The sequence below is a fragment of the Lagopus muta genome, chromosome 4, assembly GCF_023343835.1.
Source record: "Lagopus muta isolate bLagMut1 chromosome 4, bLagMut1 primary, whole genome shotgun sequence".
NCBI lineage: Eukaryota > Metazoa > Chordata > Aves > Galliformes > Phasianidae > Lagopus > Lagopus muta.
Window position 1 is genome coordinate 57,559,960 of NC_064436.1, and position 21,743 is coordinate 57,581,702.

The 21,743-nt window shown below is 40.3% G+C and overlaps 1 protein-coding gene across 2 annotated transcripts in view; it reads left to right on the plus strand.

Moving 5' to 3' along the window:
• The first annotated feature begins 11,939 nt into the window (after positions 1 to 11,939).
• The window catches only part of BOD1L1 (biorientation of chromosomes in cell division 1 like 1), a 36,845-nt gene continuing 27,041 nt past the window's right edge, over positions 11,940 to 21,743 (plus strand). For both annotated transcript variants that reach the window (XR_007376250.1, XM_048941622.1), the window contains exons 1-9: positions 11,940 to 12,161; positions 12,502 to 12,626; positions 13,927 to 14,117; positions 15,237 to 15,827; positions 16,204 to 16,353; positions 17,579 to 17,748; positions 18,991 to 19,114; positions 19,897 to 20,041; positions 21,353 to 21,428. Coding sequence is in view for 1 of the 2 variants with exons in the window: in XM_048941622.1 (XP_048797579.1) it covers positions 11,955 to 12,161; positions 12,502 to 12,626; positions 13,927 to 14,117; positions 15,237 to 15,827; positions 16,204 to 16,353; positions 17,579 to 17,748; positions 18,991 to 19,114; positions 19,897 to 20,041; positions 21,353 to 21,428 (1,779 nt within the window). In the remaining variant the exon portion in view is untranslated. The remainder of the gene's footprint in view (positions 12,162 to 12,501; positions 12,627 to 13,926; positions 14,118 to 15,236; positions 15,828 to 16,203; positions 16,354 to 17,578; positions 17,749 to 18,990; positions 19,115 to 19,896; positions 20,042 to 21,352; positions 21,429 to 21,743) is intronic.

Here is a 21,743-nt window from a genome sequence, read left to right on the forward strand (position 1 = left end):
ATGAAAAGAAGTTCTCTGTGCTCTCTAGGCACAAGAATATGTACTAAACCTGTAGGCTTCTTGCCACTACCAGCTTATTCCTGACTTTTTAGCAAGTCATTTATTTTGGAGAAGTATGTATTAGTCATTCATTCATCCGCTCTCTTGCTTCCTCCTGTCCTCTCAGCCAAGGGACTTATCACCCACTAAACAAGCTGTTGATGCCTGTCTCTGAATTGCCATTTTGCTGCAAGTGGCACACAAATCTCAAATTGGCCATTGCACGTGTTTTTTATGAGAGCCTAAAAACTCTGCCCACTTCAGAGAATCTAGCCAAAATGTGCGAGTCACACATAGCTGCACAAACAGAACATTTTGCCATGTCAGTGAATTTGGGGCTGAGGAAGGTTGGATGAGATCTGTGGATTACCGCCTGCTCCCTGTTGCAGGGAATATGGGAACACTTTCTTCAATAACAAATTTAAGTTTTCAGGCTACAGCCATGAATATATTCCTTTATTTAGATACAGGAGAGCTTCTTCTGAAGAACTGAAAATAAGGTTAAAATACACTTAGCTGTTGAGTTATACAAGTATCCCCAAGGGAAGACTTCAAAACAGTCTCCAGGAGAAGTCATAAGGAAAACAAGCAAAGGAGAACTGTCATCCTGGAAAAAACGTATGATGACAATTGCTGCAGACCTGAAGGAATGGAATTAAATGGTCCTTGTTTGAAAACCTAAGATATAAGACTGAAAAAATCATACACCAGATCTGAGCATATATGATGTCATAATAAATAGGGTTACAATAAATAGACATGTAAATGCTATCAGTATAGACAGCAGCATAAACAAACAGTTTAAAGTTTGTTCCTTTATGTCAAGCTGAAGGACCTGTGGAAGGACAGTGAGATGAGAAAGCACAAGAAAGTAAACAATTGAAAAGTTTTAATGAGTTTTGCAGTTCTTAAAAAAAACATGAAAGACCACTGGAGATTTAAAAATGAACAAAGGCGAGATAGAAAAGGAAATCAGGTGCGTGCTAGAGGAGATAAGAGCAGCATGCAGCCCAATAGCTCATACTTAACGAAAAATTTCATTTCATTATATTTAAACCTTGAAGACAAATTTTGCTCTTTTGCACTATCACCATATGAAGCCTAAAAGTAAAATTGTGCTTTGAGACTTTAAATAGATTGTGTCTCCCTAGCAATTTTAATTAGCATGTTTCTGTTTATACAAACGTGTCTGTGGGGAGCTGGTTTGAAGAATGGAAGAATAAGCCTAAACAAATATATGGAATAATTTCCTCATCCATAATTTTTGTTTCTTTTGTCTGCCTATGAGAAAAATGATCCAAAAAAAGTATAAAATTTGAAATTATCCAAAATCCCTGATCGTTTTGTGAAGTATTTACATGCTCATAGTTTGCTCACACGCTACTGCAAACAGCCATCTCAAATAGCATGGCAGTTACACAGAGGAGTATTTCAGTAAAATGTGAGAAGCATGTTCCAAGCACAATTAAACTGCAGTTAAAGAGAGAAAGGGGAAAAAAGAGAAAAAGAAAGGTGAACAGGAAGGAAGCGGGGCAGGAAGGAAGCAGAGCAGGAAGGCAGGAAGAAAGAAGGGTAGGATGGAAGGAAGCTTAGGGAAAAAGGAGGAAGGAAGGAAAGTTCTTTGAATACTTTTAAGACTCTCTTTCTGCTATTTTGTGGCAGGAAAAGGATTTGAGAACAGCTCTGTAAAGGAAACAGCTGTGGGAGCCCATTCCCTCCCCCCATTTACTCTGTTTTAATATCAGAGGAGTAATCTATAATACACATCCCAGGAGAATCTAGAAATACTTTTACCTACCCCTGAGGTTTGGATTGCTTGTGTAATAAGTTATTTTAATCTATCCCTCAGGCAAAGTGAGAAATTTGGCATATGGCAATTCTGTCCTTCTCTCTTCTGCTATACGTGAAGTCCCACTCTGATTTACATGCTTTACTGTACCAGCACAATTAATGGAACTGCAACAGGAAAAGTCAAAGCACAATCCAGTGCTATATATGTTTTTCAGATTTCACAAAGTTTCGATATTATCAGCTTTGATAGAGTTCTGAAAGATTCTGTATCTTTCTCCTCACTCCCTTCCTCTCCTGAGACGTTTATTGCAGGCTTTCTTTTGAAGAGATTTATGTTATGTTGTAGAGAGTTTTAGTTTATGGGGAGTGTGTACATCTTATTTGTGATCATCTTGACTCCTTAGAGTCTTTTCAACAAGCACAGAAGCGTGAAATGGTGCCTCAAGACTATTCAGAATTTTCACTGAAACAATCAAAGGCAGAAATATATTTTTATTAAACTACATATACTTACATACATAATGTGCATACATGCATACACAAAGCTTTCCAGGGTAATCTTTGTGAGGGTTCTTAAATAAAATTGATTTTAACAGTAACTCTGTATTCAAAGCTGAAAATGACCCAAGCTCGTATCATGAATGGAACACACCTGTTTGGAAGCAAAAGCCTTCTGGTACCAGTTCTGAGAAGATTCATGATGACCTTTCTCTTTATTTTAGAAAGCAAGAAGGAGACTAGAGTATTCTCATCCAAAAAGGGCAATTATTCATTCTGTCTCAGCAGAGCGGGAAGCTAGTGCTTTTTACATTAATGGACAGAAGTAGATACAATAAAAACTCTGGAAAATTTCGAACTACTTTTTCTCACATGAGAAAACAAACAGTCCTGGGAAATGACTTAAGACTTATAGAGAATCAAAGAAAAAAAAAATTCCATCCATACTTCATGTTGTGACTGAGAAAACCATAACCATTTTGAATCATTTTCTTTGATGTTAACATCAAAGATGGAAGAAGATTGAGAGCGGATTCTTGTTCAAGTGTCCTTATAATATGGGAGCAAGGAGAGCTCAAGCTGCTGAGGAGAGCAGACAATTACCAGCAAATGGTTTCTATTTAAATTCTCTAAACATTTAATTGTTTTTTCTAACTGCTTTTCTTGCAGTTTAAATTCTGAGATATTTTAGTGGTGATTGAGCAAGCAGATACTTCTGCTCTGTGACAAGTTTCCACTGTCACATAACACCATACAGGAGAGATGGGCATTGCCCAAAATTTTCTCAACACTCTCCTGATAAAAACTTGAAGAATATGTCTTTTAAGTCAACATATAGAAGGAATTAAAACTGTCTTTAAGTAAAATGTACAGCACAAAAGATCCTGTTAAAAGTTAAAAGAAGTGAAAAGATCCTGCAGTGAATGATGCTTCTAACTAGAAAAATAAATCTGTTGCAGTGCAGCACTGCTCTTAAGAATTGCTCTTACAAAAGAAGCTGTATGCTTGGTGTTAACACAGTCAGTGAGGTGATGGTCAATTAACGTGCAGCAACAAAGACCATGGGGTAAAATAAAACAAACAAAAAAAAGACCAGGTTGGTGCTACCTGAGGCAATTCCTGCAGAGGAGGTTGCAGATGAAGCTGTCTTTTTGTGTGCTCGGCAGGGGCTGGTGGACAAGCCAGCTGGGTGCAGCAGCCTGAGGCTAGTGGAAGGCTGTGCTTCAGCAGCCTGTCCTTCTTCCAGCCAGCATACTTAAAACCGGAGAAAAAGGCTTCTTCAAAATTGTTTTCCTCGTTTGCAGCCTCAGTAGCTCCTTTTTACTGAGCACAAAAATGTTTTGTTTTATAAAAATCTCACTTCTGGGGCAATATTGCATTTCTCCGCTCCAAAAAAGGTTTCAAACATTCTTAGGAGCAAGTGAATGCAAAAAATACCTTAGGTGTGTTATTCTCGTACACATTCACAAGAATAAACTTTAAAAAATACTCACTTCCTACTCTAGGATCAAACATGGAACACTTGAATGTTTGGGACTGGTCTTCACAATGCTGACAGTAATCTTCCCTGAGTTTCAGTTTTCTTCCAGATAAATGAATGAAATAGAAAACCTTGCCTTCTCCTATGCCTCCTGTGCACTGGGGAGTGGTGTGCTAGCTGGGATTCTTTCCCCTTGTCTGCCTTCTACATCAGTTCCTATTCAGAAACCAACTGGTCTCTGAATACATTCAGAGCCAGTTATCTCCATATACAATATATGCTGGCAGACTCAAGCTTTTCTTCATTTATTTTCTTCCTTTTTTTTTTTTCCCTGGATAACAACTCTTGGACGATTTATCCTTCTTCAGCCCCTGCCCCATAACTTTCGAAACTGCTGGTCAATTTTAATGAAGTCTGGCAGAAAAGTGTAATTTCTTAAAGACATTAAATTCCTATCATCTTTGTGAAAATCAATAGGTGAGAAGGAAAGATTTGGAACAAGTGCCTCTGCTGAAGAAAGGGTACCAGCCTCGGCAAAAGCAATCACCCAGTCAGGGTGCATGCCAACACACATCTGTTTGCTCAAAGAAAAATCAAGCTCTGTTGGAGCTGATGGAGATAAAGGAGTGCTTTAGAGCAGTAAAGCTGGGAGCACAGGAGAGACAAGAGGATGGAGCATTTAGGACTTGAATGTGTTTAGAACTTGATGTGAAATTAGCATTATCATTTCCGCTGTTTGTTGAAGATTTTTTTTCTTCATATCCCACTGTATGGGAACTGCTGAGTCACGGCCTGAACCTCTGATTGATCACCTGAGGTGAGCCATGAGTCAGCCAGAGGAGCACAGGTGAAGGCAATTCACCTGTGCTGCCAGAAGGGGTGGAGCCTGGCTCCAGCCCTCCTGGACCTATTTAAGAGCTGGCTACCAGAGGGGAAGGATCTCTTCTGGAGATCCTCCTCTTTTGGGTATCTTCTAGTGAGCTCAACCCAAGGGTAAGCTCTTCTACTTATTCTCTTTTGTGATCCTTGTTTGCTTTGCCTTACTCTTTTGATTGTATTGCAATTATAACATCTTGGTTATACACCCACCTTATTCAGAATGAGTTCTGAGGGCTGCACTTGGCCTTGAAGTGTAATGCTTATGGGTCCCAGTCTTCTGTTCAGGCCCACCACAGCAACCAGCCTCATGGACAATGCTCCGCTCCCCTATCCCTGCTCAGTGGAGAGCAAGGCCAGGATCTCAGGCTCAGGTACCCAGCAGTTCCACACCCACACTAACAAGTGGGCTGGGAAAAGGGACACACCACCGACCGCATCTTACCCACATCCCCGACCAAGAGCCAGCAGGACATTGTGTCCTACCAGGTCCCATTTCCTACCAGCTCTTTCTTTGCAGGCTCCCAAGAATCACAGCAAGAGATCTCAATTGCCCAGCTGTACAGTGAACCAACTAGGTCAGCAGTGACAAAATAACTCATCTTCTTCCCTCTATCCAGCCCCACCTCTCCTAAAAGAATGCTCTTGGAAGATGACTCACAGGCCCTTTCTTTTCTGATCTTACCTCACCTCAACACAAAAGAGCAAGCCAAAAGACCAAACTTCCATTTTCAATTTTTTTTTTCTTTCTTTAAAATTCTGTTTTTTAAACATTTTCAATTTTCCACAGAAAACACTTTTTTCATACTAAATATGATAACTCAAATTTTCCCTTGAGGATTACAACCAAGGTTGTAAAAAGATGGCATGAGCAATTTTGAGCACCCTATTATTTAGCAGCAAAGTCCTGCTTTGATCCATCTCCCTGCTGACTTCAATGGAACTGCACTAGGTATAAATTAAAGCAAAATTCAGTCCATCAGCTCTACTTTAGGCTTCATGCATTGCATTTAAGCAGTGCTTCCACCTTGATTTCACCTTGCTGCAGTCAGCAAAGAATGCTGATATAAAAGGTATCATGCTTTTGTGTATCCACTCACTACGCTTTCATGTTTAAGCTATACTGTTTTACCTTACTGTTGAAATTACACTTAAGCAAAAGCGAAAGAGTGTATAATCTCTTGTGCTCTCTCTGGAGAAAAAGCCTCTATTAATTTTTTCTTTGTCTCCCTATACACAAATAGAAGCACGTATTTTCCAGTCAACAACAAACAGCAAAGTAAAACATCTATTACAGGGAGTGCAGTCACTCCACTCAATCTAATATTTTTCATGTGAATGGTGAAATAAAGTGGTATTTCTTCAGTGGGCAAGAACCTAGATTTAGACAAAAAATAAAAAAAAGATATACTGAGATCATCAATCAAGTTAGCAGGAGTTAGATGTCCAGTCCCTTAGATGCCAATAACAATCCCAGCCATATTGCATCAATTAGTCATTGATTACTTGTGAAGAAGTAAGAAAGCTTTAGTGCTTGTCTCCCTTTCCTTGTTACCGTGGAAGAGTGCATTGCAAAGTAACATGTCATAAGTCACCACTGCAACCATGTAGATGTGTGCTCCCCTCATGGTCGGGTCAAGACTCCATCTGCCACTGAAGATTTCTTTCATGTAACAGAAAAAAATCAAATAACTGTGTGAGCTAAAGCTATTTATGACAGTAATCTTTTTTGCTCTCATATGTCATCCGTTAAACATGCTCTACTCATCTTTGTCACAAAATTTTGGGTTGATGAAATTCTTTTTTTAGCAGAGACATAAAATGAGAACAAATGGAAAAGAGGTTTAGCTGTACCTGCAAAATAATGTACTTTAAAAGCATGATGTGCAAACTGGATGCCATGTTGAAGGTCTGAAATTGAAAAAAAAAAAACACTACACTTTTAGATGCAGTTACAATCAGAAGCTTAAAGTATTTTTACATCTTAAAAGCTATATAAAAATGAGTTCATTTCTCTTCACATCAAAGAAAAACTATTTTAAAATGTAGTTCGTTGGAATGTGACAGAAATTTTTTAAACTTTAACCAGTCAACTTTCAACCAGCAAATACAACCAAAAAATGTTAGTTACTGAACATGAAAGCCTTGGTATTAGTGTTGCACATTTCAGTTTATCTATTTGACTACCCACTTTGAGGAGCTACAGTGTGCCCTCTCCCTTGAACTATACTGTCACTGACTTCAATCACTCTGTTCAGTTGGTGCATGAGGACTAGGATATCATGCAGTTTCAGGATTTTTTCTAGGAATCTTTCAGAAATGACTGAAAAGTAAGAGAGGTGTCAGCGCCAAGGTCATGATGGGCTGGTTTAAATAAAAGCTTTTGTTCAACATTTCAGAAATTGTTGTCTGGCCACTGTTTTAATTTTTCAGCCTGCCAACAGCTTGCCTTTGGACAGACAGCCTCCTACTGTATAAAAATACATTTGCCATTTCATTCAATAATACACTTAAGCCAGCAAACTTCAGTATCTTTTACTCATGCCTTACTAGTCAGCACCAGATGAAAAAAAAAGTGTTTATATGTGATAGAACAAATAAAAACACTAATAACACTTGTGAAAAACACGGTTGTGAAGGCAGAAAAAGCATTTCAAGCATGCTTTAGTAAACAACAGTTTATCAAAACATTTTTATGCAGAAAGTATGACAAAATCATATCCACCAGATTTGGAAGTCCAAGAACGCTTCACACACCAAGACTACTGCCGCACTTGGGTATCTATCACATAGCATCACAGCTAAAGATGCAGCACGTGTCCTGTCTACATTTCAGTCTTACAACCTGAGCACTTTATGCAGCTCAGCTGAAGCCAGATTTGCCTTATGGATGTAGCACAGAACCTCAGCAATACTGAGGCACCATTTTTATGGTGTTTCAAAACAGGTTGTGGATTAGACTCTGATTACTGGTGTTGCTCACAGATGGAATGATTTTGACTTTTTGTATTAAGTCCCCCATCAGCAAACATAAGAAAATCAGACACTTTTTTAGCCAGATAATCATGAAATATAAAGTTTATGCATCAGGGATGCACATTTTTACAACAAATCAATTCATCACTGAAGGCTCAGTGGTTTATTGTTCCACAATAAACAATACATAAGCTACACAACAAAAGAAAACAGCCTCACAAAATGGAGCAACAATGACAACACAGATGGTACAAAGCACAGACGTTACCACATATGTAGAAGATGAATTGAGCAATTCAGCTGGGGTGAATTCCTGGCTGGTGTTAGGCAGCTTTAGAGATTTTACTATCCAAGAATCTACTCAGGTATTTCAGTCATTCCTGATGAAACTTGAATTCTTCTGAACAGCTCCTTCTTCTGTGTATACTTATTTGTAAAAAGACTACAGTGATTATAAAGATTGTTTAATTTAAATTATTGTTTTATTATCAAGAGGCTTTTAGTTTCTGTTACAGCATCTTTCCAAAGGACAATGTACAGCTGGACCCAGACAACAACAAAAAAAGCCATTGTCAGCTAGCATTTAAGATTAAAGTTCTGAAGTGTTGGATTACTTAATTTGGTAAATAAAATATCTGGAAAGCCTGCAACAGCAAGTAAGTTGTGTGTAACCGGGGATGGTAGGAAACTCATAGCACATAACAATCACATTAAAGTGTTGAGTCCATTAGGGCATGGACTGCTTGTTACAATAGTGTCAGACCAGTGGGCATAACTGAACCTTGTTAACTCTAAAATTCCTAAATCTCATTCATGGATTCCTGCTCTCTACTATTTTATGGCACACTGATTAACACAGCTTGAGACGAATACCACAGGTAGTCCAGGCTGTGATGTCTTATGTGTGAGTGGTATGCTGTTCAGTGAAACAAGTATATCACTTGTGCTGTTAAAAGGGTGGGGTTTTTTTCTTTCCATTTTCTGCATTATTCTTATTCTTTTGTGAAAAGAGAAATATATGGATGGATGTATATAAATATAAGTTGCACTGCTTTTTCCTAACAAAAAAAAAAAAAACAACCCAAAACCTAAGATGTTGCTAACTTGCCAACAAAGTCTGAATTTTTCATCCTCTATCATAGTCACACACAATTTCTAAAGTTAGCAATGCATTTACAAAAATGACGCCCTTGACTTCTGCACTTTATTGCTTACTGCTACATGACCTTTAGTCAGCAGTGACAATACTTTTCTTTATTGAGAAAAGATGTAACAGATACAATAGACCTCATGCTGGCATATACCAGTAGGCACTGCACCAGGCTTCAAGCTGCAGACTTCACAATGCTTTTAAACTTTGGTGCTTTTGTCTTCCAGGAGATTCCAGCTTTTATAAATTACTCCAGTAATTATTACTCCAGATAATACTATCACAATACTCTTAAAACACTTGTCAGATTTAGTTCATTCTATGGAAATCTGAATCATCTAGATAGAATCATAGAATCATTAAGGTTGGAAAAGAACTTTAAGACCATCAAGTCCAAGCCTCAACAGATTACCACCATGCCCACTAACCTTACCCCTCACTGCCACATCTCCACATTTCTTGAACACTTCCAGGGATGGTGCCTCCACCACCTCCCTGGGCAACCTGTTCCAGCACTTCACTACTGTTCCAAGAGGGATGTTTTCCTAATAGATATAACTTACCTTACAGTAGGACACCTAGAGACAAGCTTTATACTTCTAGCTTGCTTTCAAGTCTGCAGTAAGAATCCTGAGACTCCGGCCTTTACTGTCAGACAGATTTTTAATGATGATTAACATTTGTAGTTGAACGAGATCTCCACTCATCACATCATAAAATTTGTGTAACAAGAACATTAAGAGTGTCAGAGACTGCCTCATGAGACTGAATGAGTACAAGTCTATGAGGTTGGATGGCATGCATGCCAGGGTTCTGAAGTTGCTGAGCCGCTCTCCATCATATTTGAAAAGTCCTGGCGGTCAGGTGAGGTCCCAGGTGACTGGAGGAAGGGTCATGTCACTCCCATTTACAAGAAAGGGAGCAAGGAGGACTCTGGGAACTACAAGCTGGTGAGTCTCTCCACTGTGCCTGGGAAAATCATGGAACAGATCATCCTGGATGCATGCTTGATCACATAAGGAATGAGCATGTGATCTGAGACAGCCAGCACGGCTTCACCAGGGAAGGTCATGCGTGACCAATCTGGTGGCCTTCTATGATGGAATGACGGCATTGGTGGACAAGGGAAAGGCGACCGATGTCATTTACCTGGACTTGAGCAAGGCCTTTGACCCCACCACATCCTTATCTCCAAACTGGAGGAATGTGGATTTGATGGGTGGACCACTCGATGGATGAGAAACTGGTTGTAAGGCCGCAGACATAGTGGTTATTAATGGCTCTATGTCCAGGTGGAGGCCAGTAATGAGCGGCGTCCCCCAGGGGTCTGTCTTGGGACCGGTGCTCTTTAACATCCTTATCAATGACATCCATGATGGAATCAAGTGCACCCTCAGCAAGTTTGCTGATGACATCAAGCTGAGTGGTACGGTTGACACAGAAGAAGGAAGGGATGCCATTCAGAGGGACCTCAACAGGCTGGAAAGGTGGGCCCAGGTGAACCTGATGAGGTTCAACATGGCAAAGCGCAGAGTTTTGTACTTGGGCCAGAAGAATCCCAGGCATCCATACAGACTGGAAAGAGCGGTCCTTGAGAGCAGCCCTGTGGAGAAGGACCTGGGAGTCTTGACAGATGAAAAACTTAACATGAGCCAGCAATGTGCCCTTGCAGCTCAGATGGCAAATGGTATCCTGGGGTCCATCAGAAGAGGGGTGGCCAGCAGGGAGAGGGGAGATTGTCCCCCTCTACTCAGCTCTTGTGAGGCCCCATCTGGAGTACTGTACTGAAGCCCCCAGTACAAGAAAGACAGGGAGACAAGGGGATATGGTTTTAAGTTGAGGGAGGGAAGATTTAGGTTGAATGTCAGGAGGAAATTCTTTACAGAGAGAGTGGTGAGGTGCTGGAACAGGCTGCCCAGAGAGGTTGTGGATACCCCGTGCCTGCAGGTGTTCAAGGCCAGATTGGATGGGGCCCTGCACAGCCTGGTCTAGTATTAAATGTGGAGACTGGTGGCCCTGCATGTGGCAGGGGGGTTGGAGCTTCATGATCCTTGAGGTCCTTTCCAACCCTGGCCATTCTACGATTCTGCGACTTTCACATTTTTTATTTACTGGCTTTGATGTCCTGATTTACTCACAGTAAGTCAGCCTAGAGATCACTAGCCTGCAGTTTATGCTAAGTTCAAAGCAACAGGAGATATTCACTGACGTGAGCAGTCAAGAGATTTAATTTTCAACAGTTGTGAATGTAATACAGAGAAAAATAAAGGTAAGTAAGTAAACTGCAAACAAGAGACAGCATGAAAAATTTCCATTAAAAGAAAAAGCATGGGAATACTGTAAAATCTAAAGCAAATATGCTTGAACTACTTGTAATACTGTCACCCAGTAGCATCCAGAAATCTTAAAGAGCCAATGTTTACACTTGCTAGGGTAACCGCAGAGGCAAAAGGACACGCAACCCTCCTCACATACCGCAGCCACCGCTCGGCCACGTTCCGCCCACTGCCCCTCAGGCGGCCCCGGAAGCAGCGGTACCGGAAGCAGCACCCCCAAGCCCCGCCCCCAGGCCACGCCGTGGCTCCGCCCCGCGCCTGAGGGAGGAAGCGCGCGGCGCTGCCCCCACCATGATGGCGGCCAGCGCAGGAAGGGGCGGCGCGCGGGGCGGAGCGGCGACGGCGCCGGCGGGGAGCGCGCAGCAGCGCGGCGGCGGACGGCAGGGATGGCGAGATCCCCACGGCCCCCCGCGCTGCCCGCGGCGCCCGGCTGCGGCTCGGGCGCGGCTGGGCGCTGCGGGCTGCGCGGGGGACGCCGCTTCGACCCCTCTCCGGCCCGCTCCCCGCCGCCGTAGTCGGATCGGGGCCTCGCAGCGGCGGCCCGCCGGCAGCCCCGCCCCCTCCGTCCCCTTAAAGGGCCCGCGGGTGCCGTGCGCGGCTCTGCCAGTGCTCGCCTCGCGCCGATGGCGCCGCTCTCGGCTGCGGCGCTGCTTCCCTTCTGGTCGCCTCTCGCTTCCTCCCTCAGTTCCCTTTCGCTTCCGGGGTCACAGCCGCCGCGGCCGCCGCTCGGGAACCAGCCCCGTCCCGGGGCCCGGCCGGGAGAGCCGGCCGCCGCGCTCCCCGCAGGCCGCGCCGTCCCGCCGTCCCCATGGCCAGCAACCCTCAGCCGCAGCCCCCGCCGCCGCCTCCCCCGCCGCCGCCCCCGCAGCAACAGCCGCCGCTGCCGGGGACTGGAGCCGGCGCGGGGAGCGGCGCGGCGGAGCCGGAGCTGGTCTCCATGATCGTCAGTCACCTCAAGAGCCAGGGGCTCTTCGACCAGTTCCGCCGCGACTGCCTGGCCGACGTGGACACCAAGGTGCGGGCGGGCGGCGGTGCCCGGCGGGCTGCCGGCTCCGTTCCCCGGGCGCGGGGCCGGGCGGGAGGGAGGTGTGGGGCGGCCGCGCGGGCCGTTGGAACTCGCGCCTCCTCGGCTGTTATGCGGGGCGAAGCTGAGGCCGCTTTCTCGGAGGGCGGCGGTGCGAGCGCGGCTGTTGGTGCCGAGCCTTTCCGGCAGCGCGCGTTAAATGCGTTACAAGCTCGTAGCAAGCCGGGAACGGCCGCTGCCTGCCGCCGTGAGGCCTCCGGCTACTCCGGAGAGCTGCGCGTCGTCCAACCTCTCTGTCCTCTTGTGCTTTGTTGTTTTTTTTTTTCTTCAGCCTGCCTATCAGAATTTGAGACAGCGTGTTGATAACTTTGTTTGCAACCATTTGGCCACTCATACCTGGAGTCCTCATCTCAACAAGAACCAGCTGAGAAATAACATTAGGCAGCAGGTTCTCAAGTAAGTGGTACTTCTAGGGTTTCTGTTGGAATACACTTGTGTTCTGTGACGGCTAGCTGAAGCTGTAGGTCAGTTGTAAGCTGCTTGTTTTCTTTCAAGGGACTTCTAGATAAGTGGGTTTTGTTGTTTTTTTTTTTTTTTTTTTTTTTTTTTTTTTAGTTTAAACAAACGGTGTATTCAACGGTAATACTGAAACGGTATTTCAGTTAGCACTTTGTCATCAGCGTTACTCAGAGTTAGGCTTCAAATGTTATTTTGACTGATTGGAATTTATCTGGTGATGGAAGGCTTGTTTCTGACTTGGGGTGTGACATCCCAGCTCAGGATGACCTTTGCTATTTCTTAAAAATAAACGCAGTTGCTATTATCTGATGTTGAACTAAGGATAATAAATAGAATTTGACAGATAAAGCCCTGCAAAGTGCAAATCACAAAACACAAAACTGGATGTAAATCTGTCTAGAGGGAGAAAAACTGTTGTGGGACTGCTCTTACATCAAAATGATGTCATGCACTTATCTAATGCTTGATTGTTTCATGTTCCGTTAGTTTTACTTCTTAAAAAGTAGTCATAAGAAGCACGGGGAAGTTTCTTTAAGTAGAGTGAGTTTTGTCACTGAATTGGGTCTCATACAAAGGATTTGTGAACAAATGTGTTCAGTTATGATTTAGTGACTTTTTGTAACTGGTACAGAGAGAGAGAGATGGGGATTTCTTAATCCAAGCAATGGTGTCAAAAGACATCATTGTGTAATCTTTTATAAAGAGGGGTCTGGAGAAAACCTTAAGGTAAGAAGTTCTCCATTCTCACTAATTTTGTTACTTAAGATTAAAGGTGTTCTATAAAGCTGTACAAACTCGTAGTTGTCGCAGTGTATTGTGTGAAAAGTGAATTAGAACAATGGAGGCTGATTAATCTGTTCCTCACGCTGTCCAAAATTTATTTATTTTATGCCATAGGAGTTGATAAGATCAGATTCCTTCTTAATGTTTCTTCCAAAATATGCTTTTACAGTTAACATTTGTAGACATAACCTGTACTGACATAGCCACACGTTGTACTGTTGTGTCATTTCCATGCAATTGGATCACTTCGTTTCTTAGACTTTTTCTTAATTTATAAGGTGTTAGAGCTGTGGAAATACAGCTGACTAAATATATACCTGAGTGATGTTCAGAAAACATTAGTGCTTCACTTAAAGTGTTTAGAAGTGTTTGCATGATATCTAACTGAACATGTCATTAAGACATTCTCCAAGAGTCATTTTCTTATTAACTGTGAATGTAACTATTGTTCTAGGTCTGGAATGCTGGAATCTGGAATTGACAGAATTATTTCTCAGGTTGTGGACCCAAAGATCAACCACACATTCAGACCTCAGGTGGAAAAAGCTGTTCATGAATTTTTAGCAACACTGAATCACAAAGAGGAGGCAGGCCCCAGTACAGCTGCAAGTGAGGAGAAAACGGACACGTCTGTTGCCGTGCAAGGTATTCTACTTCTTCTGTTAGCAGTCTACTATCAAAAGTTGGTTTTCTTCAGGAAAGGGAACATTGACTAGGTTTGTTGCTGGCACAGAATCATTGGTATCCATATTGGCAAGCTGAGCGCCAGGCAGCCTGCGATTATACTTGTCTCTTGCTACAATTATAAAGTTAGAAGGCAAGAGAGATGTCACCATGTATCACTGTCACTTCCACTCAGCTTTACAGGAGATCAATTTACTGTAGGGAGGAATGTTGGTCTTAGGTTCTGGCCCTGTAAGTATTGTATGGTCAAATGAAACATAGCTGTACGAAAAGAATGACTTGATTTTTTTATCCTTTGGTAGATCCAAAAGGGTTATCTGGAAGACATTTAATTAGGTTGCTCTGTGCTAAGATTCTCTCAGGAACTTAAGTTCTGCTGCAAATCAGCTAATCCTTTGTTTGTCTATAAACACATCAGTTTATTTGTTTTTTATTTATGTTGCCCTGTATCAGCTTCTAAGGGCTTTGGCAGGTATTTGTCCATTCTTTCTCTTCCTAAGAGACTCCACTGCAGTTCATTTAGTTGTAACCAGACCCTTTATTTAAATCCTAGCTCTTTTCCTGTGGGGCCCGCTTCCTTTAAGTGGGTTAACAAGCCAGCTGCACCTCCCCGTGCTAGTCCAGTTAACCCTTTCTCATCAATCTTCAAAATTCATTTTAAGAGAATAGGAAACTGATATGTTCTTTTGATAGCTCTATTATTTTATAATCAGTACACTGAGTTCATTTCTGCTGTCATTTATGAAGATATAAGGGGAAGAGATGTAGAATTGTGGCAGTACGCTTTCCCTAGCCTACTGATGATAAAGTTGAACTTCCTTCTCATAGACCATTCTTGCTGTTTCTTGAAGATTGTAACATCTTGTTCTTTATTTTTTTAAAAAACTGCAATCTCTAGATGCAAAGTTATTGAAATATTTTGGTTAATCTTATTTATCTTAAATGGAGTAGTAGTTAATTTTTCTTTTGACTTTCTTAATGTCATTGTCATTCTAGCTAAATGGCTACTTCCCTTCAAACATTACCATCATGGAAAATGGTAGAAACTAACTTAAACTGTTTTCTTTCTTCCTGTTCAAGGTGTTTCTACTACTGCTCCTAGTGGCAATGTAGCTAGTGATGCAATGTCAATTTTGGAAACAATAACTTCTCTAAACCAAGAAGCAAGTGCTGCCAGGGCTTCTACAGAAAACTCAAGTTCCAAAAACAATGACAAAGCTGCAAAAAGACTGTTATCTCAGCAGAGTGTTGATGGTGGCACTGAGAGAAACATGGAAGACATGCCAGATAAAGAAAAAGCAATTTCTGATCTTTCTGGAGAAGGGGCTGAAACATTTGTGAAGTGTGAAGATTCAAATGAGCTTCCTTGCCAAAGTGAAGAAACGAAAAATTCAACAAAGGATGCCAGTAGTTCATCTGTTATAATTAAAGATGCAAGTAAAGAAATACAACAGGATAGTGAAGATCAGAAGAGTAAACTAATAGATAAATGTGAAAAGAAACCAGAGGGTGATAGGAGAAAAGAAAAGAAAGAAAAACTTGACAAGAAGAAAAATGATGATGCTGCTAAGTCAAAAGAAGAAAAACAAGTGAAAGAGTCAGAACCAGTGAAACAGTTAGTTCCAGAAAAAAATAGCAATAAACATAAAGCATCTGAAAGTGCTAAAGAAGGTAAGGTATGGGCAATGCTTGCTCTTAAAATATGGATATGCTAAAGTGTATTCAGGAGCTGAATTAGAAATGTGTGTGGGAAAATATGTTTTCTGCTAGTTCTGACATACTAGCCACAGTTAGCTCATGGCTCATCTCCTTTCACTGAGGTACATGAATCAGGAAATGTGGATCTTTGATTCTTCAGGCATTTTCCTCCTTAGTCATGTGTTATTCCAACAAGATCTCAGCAGTTTAAGGTGTTAATTTTTTTTTTCCTTTGCTATTTCTTATTCTTAAGACTTTATTTTCAATGTTAATTTTTTTTTTTTTGTAAGGATAGCTTTTCAAATACAATGTGCTGTATTACAACTTCTCTCTTTTTCTCCTTTGCAAGAACATACATCACTAGATTCAGATACAGATGTACTCAGTGACATCACTGTCAGCTCTGTCCATACAAGTGACCTTTCTTCCTTTGAAGAGGAAAGCGAAGAAGAACCTGTGATTTCTGACAGTACTGAAGAGGGGGAGATCACATCAGATGGTAAATCAGTTAGATTGTTAATGGCAGTGCTAAAATTGCAAGAAATAGTAATTGTAATTTGAATATGTTCTCTAACAAATTTGATGTTTTGCAGTATTTTGTGTTTACCTGGGAGATTTTAAATTTGGACTGGTAGTATTTGTGCAATCATGAAGGATGAATAGAAGACATATTTTGAGTCTCTTTTTTTGTAATAGTATTATATATGCTAAATGTTGTCACTCCTACTACAGTGTATAATAGAGAACAGAACCACTTAAGTGATGGATATGAGGGTTTGCAGTGAGATTTTTACCTTCCTTTTTGCCAGAAATGTAGCAAACACTGGAGTGATTTGTTAGTTTTCCTGCAGTACTGGATGTACTTGACTTTGCTGACTTTGTTTTCAGAGCTTTAGATTTGCTTGTATTTTCAAATTCTACTTGGTCGCAGCAGAAGAAATATGAATTGGTCTAGCTTTAAGAGTTGGGAAACGCTAAACCTGTTCTCTGGCTGGGTTACATTTTGTAGTTTTCTTTGTCTTGAACAGACCACAGGTTCTTAATGATTTCTGCAAATATTACTCTGAGCGTATCTTTTCTGCTCTAAAAATACTCTGTAGAAGCACTCAATTTCTTTTATGTTCTCTAGCTTTGATTTTTTCTTTTGATGATAGATTGCATGATGTGAAAACAAGCCTGAAGTATGTTTCAAGGGTGTAAATGCTTCTTATGGTATGAAGCATAAGTGCTTTTGCAATATCTCTGATAGTGCTGATAAATAAAATCTATTTCTGTCTTACTCAAATAATGCTACATTAGTGTAAACAAGTATGTTCTGTTTAAGTATTTTCAGCAAACCTATCTAGTTGAAGATTTTAAATGGTGTACAAATTTTTGGCGTAGGAATGAAGCTTAGTTTAATACTCAGCAGAAGTAATATTCTGACACAGTCCTGGAAGTAGCTAAATACTATAGATATAATGCAACAAGGTTTCAGGTACAAGGATTAAGCCCTTCGTTATAATTTATTTTCCTTTTAACATCTTGAAAATTTTTTTTTAGCTGAGCAGCATACATAAATTAATATACGTTCCAGGTTTCAGTAATTTGATGGTATTTTGAACTTTAACTATGTTTTTGAGGAAAGTAAGTTAAGTCTGGGGAGGCTTGTTTCTTCAAAAGTGATGTTGAAAGTACTGCCTTAATTTATTAATCTCTCCGTGCACTTAAAAAAAACTTTTCAGATGAAGAGGAGAAAAACAATAAAAATAAGGCAAAGCCTCACGCGAATGAACTGAGCGATGGGAGAGCCAAGCCGGTTCGTCATGCTTATGTTCGTAAGCCTTTTTTGTACTCCAAATACTTCAGTGATTCTGATGATGAACGAACAGTAGAGCAACGTCGCCAGTCCATTGTAAGTTTGAGTTTTGTTACTGCTCAGTGTCTTCATTCCTTAAACTTTCCTCCAGCACCAAAATTTCATTTCTTACTTGGCCCTGCTTTGTAAGGAGGATTTTAGTTTTGTTTTCGGTGTTACCCCTGTTCCTTTTTCAGACTTCAACCAGTATTGCATGATATAGAGCAATGCACTCCACGGAAACACTCTGCTGGGTGTAGTTAAAAAGGCTTCTGGTGGAGGTAAAAAACTAGAAAATGAAACCACAAAAAAAAAATCCACGTGTAATGGTTTTGACATCTTTTCCCTGACTTTCAAATGAACAGTGCTCTGGTGTTAATAGAGAGTTTACTAAGTACATACAAGCTCTTCACAGGTGCGTTCATTCTTGCTTGGGTCATTAAGTGTGAAGATTAGGAACTGCTACGGACACACACACACACACACACACACACACACACACACACACACACACACACAAAAAAGTCCGCAGTGGCTTTAGTACATGTGATGAGAACTTAAGTGGAAGAAGTAGCCTTCATCTACCTATGGTCTTCCTTCAGTGTGGTTTTGTGTAGTGTGGGCCAAGGATTTCTTTACAAATGCATTTCTCACTGTCCCTGAAGTAGTTGTAAAATTTCTGCAGGCAGTGAAAAGAGAGGTTTAAGTATGTTTCTTCTGGAAGAAAGCACACAAAGCAGGATTCAGTTGTTCTTTTAGACTTTCTGTTATGTCTGAATGCATGTTGCTTGTAACATAGCATTCTTCAATCCAAGCTAATGCTGGGGACTTGTGGGTGTTGAGTAAGATAGGGTCTGTATTTTGTTTATGCATTTTGAGGTTCATAGAGCCGGAAAAAAAAAAAAAAGTAAATCAGTTAAACCTGCCTCCTTTTAATTATTTTATATCTGGGGGAAAAAAAAAAAGCTGCAAGGAAACACCTATAAACTATGAGGTTTTTTCTGTTTTTTTTTTTTCTTTTATGTAAATATTTATATAAATTAGATATGCTTGTTGATTAAGAAGTGTTGGTCTCTATCTGCTGTGTTGAGCAGCAGTGTAACTCTGGGAGTCAGCTAGTTTCACCTTACAGGAGTATTAGAGGATTCCATTTGCTTTGACGTAAAGCTTTCAAAGTACTATTAATTTTTTTTCTTTGCCTCAAGCCAAAGCATTCTGTTTTCTGTATAATTTCTGTATATCTGTAGAATATTCTTTGACCTAATGATAAATTGTCTTTTCTTCCTTGCGTATCTCCAGGCCAAAGAAAAAGAGGAGAGGCTTTTAAGAAGACGAATGAATAGGGAGAGACTTGAAGAGAAACGTAAACAGAAAACTGCAGAAAAAACAAAGTCCCTGAAAAGTGGAAGTCAAAATGCTAAAGGTATGAATATTTTAACTTTTTTTTTTTTTTTTTTTTTTTTTTTTTTTTTTTTTTTTTTTTTTTAAGGTCCTGTTGTGGTTTAACCCAGCAGGTGGCTAAGGAACCACATAGTCATTTGCTCACTTCCTCTCTTCCTATTAAGATGAAGGAAGAATTGAGTGGGTAGAACTGATGGATTGAGATAAAACTATATACTGAGAGAGAGAAGTGATGCAGAAGAAATTGCTCACCATCCCTTGATCAATGCCGAGCTAGCCTCCAAGTAGCAGCGGATCAGAGAGAGAGATGAACTCCCACCCTCCTTAAAAACTCCTTCTGCTTGATGTCATAATGTATGTGATATCCCTTTGGCCAGTTTAAGACAGCTCTCCTGATTCTGTTCATTCTGAGCTTGTTAGGCCCTTTGCTGTGAATAGCCTTGGCTCTGTACAACATTGTTTAGCAGTAACTGTAAACATCAGTGTGTTATCAGTGTTGTTCTTCTCATAGAACCAAAATGTAGCATCATACCAGACACTTCGAAGAAAGCAATTACATCCCAGCTGAAACTAAGACAAGATCTTATTTTAAGGGAAAATAAGGGTAAAATGACGACAATGGGTCTTTCTTCATTTCTCTTGAAAGTCCAATGTTTGTATAATCTGATTTCTCGTTTCAGTATATACATATTTAAATTGCTGGATTATCCGTGATTATATTGCTTGTATGCTCGTATATGTTAGTTTTATACATTTAGTGTTCTACAGACATAATTATTTCACCATTTGGGTATTATATTTCAGGAAAAAGTGGCTTGAATTTGGAAGAACCATCAGCAAGAAGTCTTGAGTCAAAAGCTACTGGTACCAGCATTAAGGATGTGCTTAAAGAACAGAAATTCTTAGAAAAAAAAGTAGCTTTGAGCAGAAAAAGAAAAAGAGATTCAAGGTATTTGTGTATTTAGTCAAATGAAGTGAAATCTTCAGAAATTTATTTTTGTAGATTGAATTTTTTCTCTTCAACTTTGCTGCTCACCTTACTTATTTAAACAATTTCTTTCTAAGATACTTGGTTAACTTTGTTACTAATAAGTATAAAGTTATGGCTGCTTAATATACAGCAACTCAGCAGCATTTGTGTGACTTCTTATGCACAGAATAATAAAAGGACATGAGAATGGTTAGCTGTTAGATGTTTGTGCATCTAGTAGAAAAGAAATGTGTGATGTATCTCCATTAACTTTCGTTTTTGGAAGTGGCAGAGTTCCTAGTACATACTTAACGTTTTCTCTTCTGTCATGTTTGTTTTGTTGTTGTTGTTTTTTTCAAGCTTTTCATTACTACATTTTCATTCACTTACCTTATTTCTTGACCTCATTAAGGAAGTAAGATTTAAAAAAAAAAAAAAAAACAAAACACACTTCAGATCAATAGTAGTGAAGCTTAATTGACTGCTTGTGTATGCTTTTTATAATTTGCATATACATTAAAGAAGAAATGCGTTACACGCTGTCATGCTGGAATGTGCTCTGCAGTTGTTCCAGAAGAATAACTTTACTTGCTTGATGTTCAACTCACTCTGATCTTTAATTTCATATTTTTTATTTGTACAAACATGCATAGCTGTCTATGTACATGTGTAGATATAGTAAATGAGCCATATTTCTAAAAGATAATATTTTTGCAATTTTTCTTGCTTTTAAATGGAGAGCATTAGGTTTTTTTTTTTTGTTTTTTTTTTGTTTTTTTTTTTTTTTAAGAAAAATGTATTAACTATTTTACAGGGACAACTGTACTACTAATATTGTCATCACAGAATCACCCAGGTTGGAAGGGACCCCAAGGATCATGTAGTTCCAACCCCCCTGCCTAGCAGAGCCACCAAACATACACACTCAGATCAGGTTGCCCAGGACCCCGTCCAACCTGGCCTTAAACACGTCCAAGGACGGGGCATCCACAACCTCCCTGGGCAGCCCGTTCCAGGGCCTAACCACTCTCCTAGTAAAGAACTTCCCCATAACATCCAACCTAAATCCTGATGTTCTCTGATTTAAAGCAGTGTTGTCCAGAGGACAAGTATGAAGTCAGTACGCATAATTTGGACAAACTACATAGTCATAAGTTTTGTAACCATGTTCTCCTTCAGTATTTCAGTGTACATTTATCTCGCCTTCAGCTTTCAGAGCAGAAATTTTACTAAGTCATGTTTTGAGTTGCTGTCTTTTTTTCTGATTGCTTGTCCAAATACTTGTTTCAGGCGTGTTGAAGACAGTTGGAAAAAGAAATATGAGCCATCTGAAGATGATTCTAAGGAAGTGCAAAAGACAAATGAGGTATGTGTCTCTAAGGCTAATAAAATTAATTACAAAAAGAAATACTATTATGAGCTTTTTAATTGCAGTAATGCTTGTTCATACAGCCATACCAAACTGCATACTATTGCAGCATTTGTTCTTATGAATTGTTTTATTCATGCTTCTAGTGCTCTAACATTAAATCAATTTTGTTTTCTGAATTCTACTAAATGCTAGGTTGCATTGTTTATGTATTTAGTGCTGATTTGTTTTGTACTGGAAGGAGGGGATTTGAGCAATATTCTGTAAATTATGTTGTACTTCACAAACAGCAGTCTGTCTTACATGCAAAGA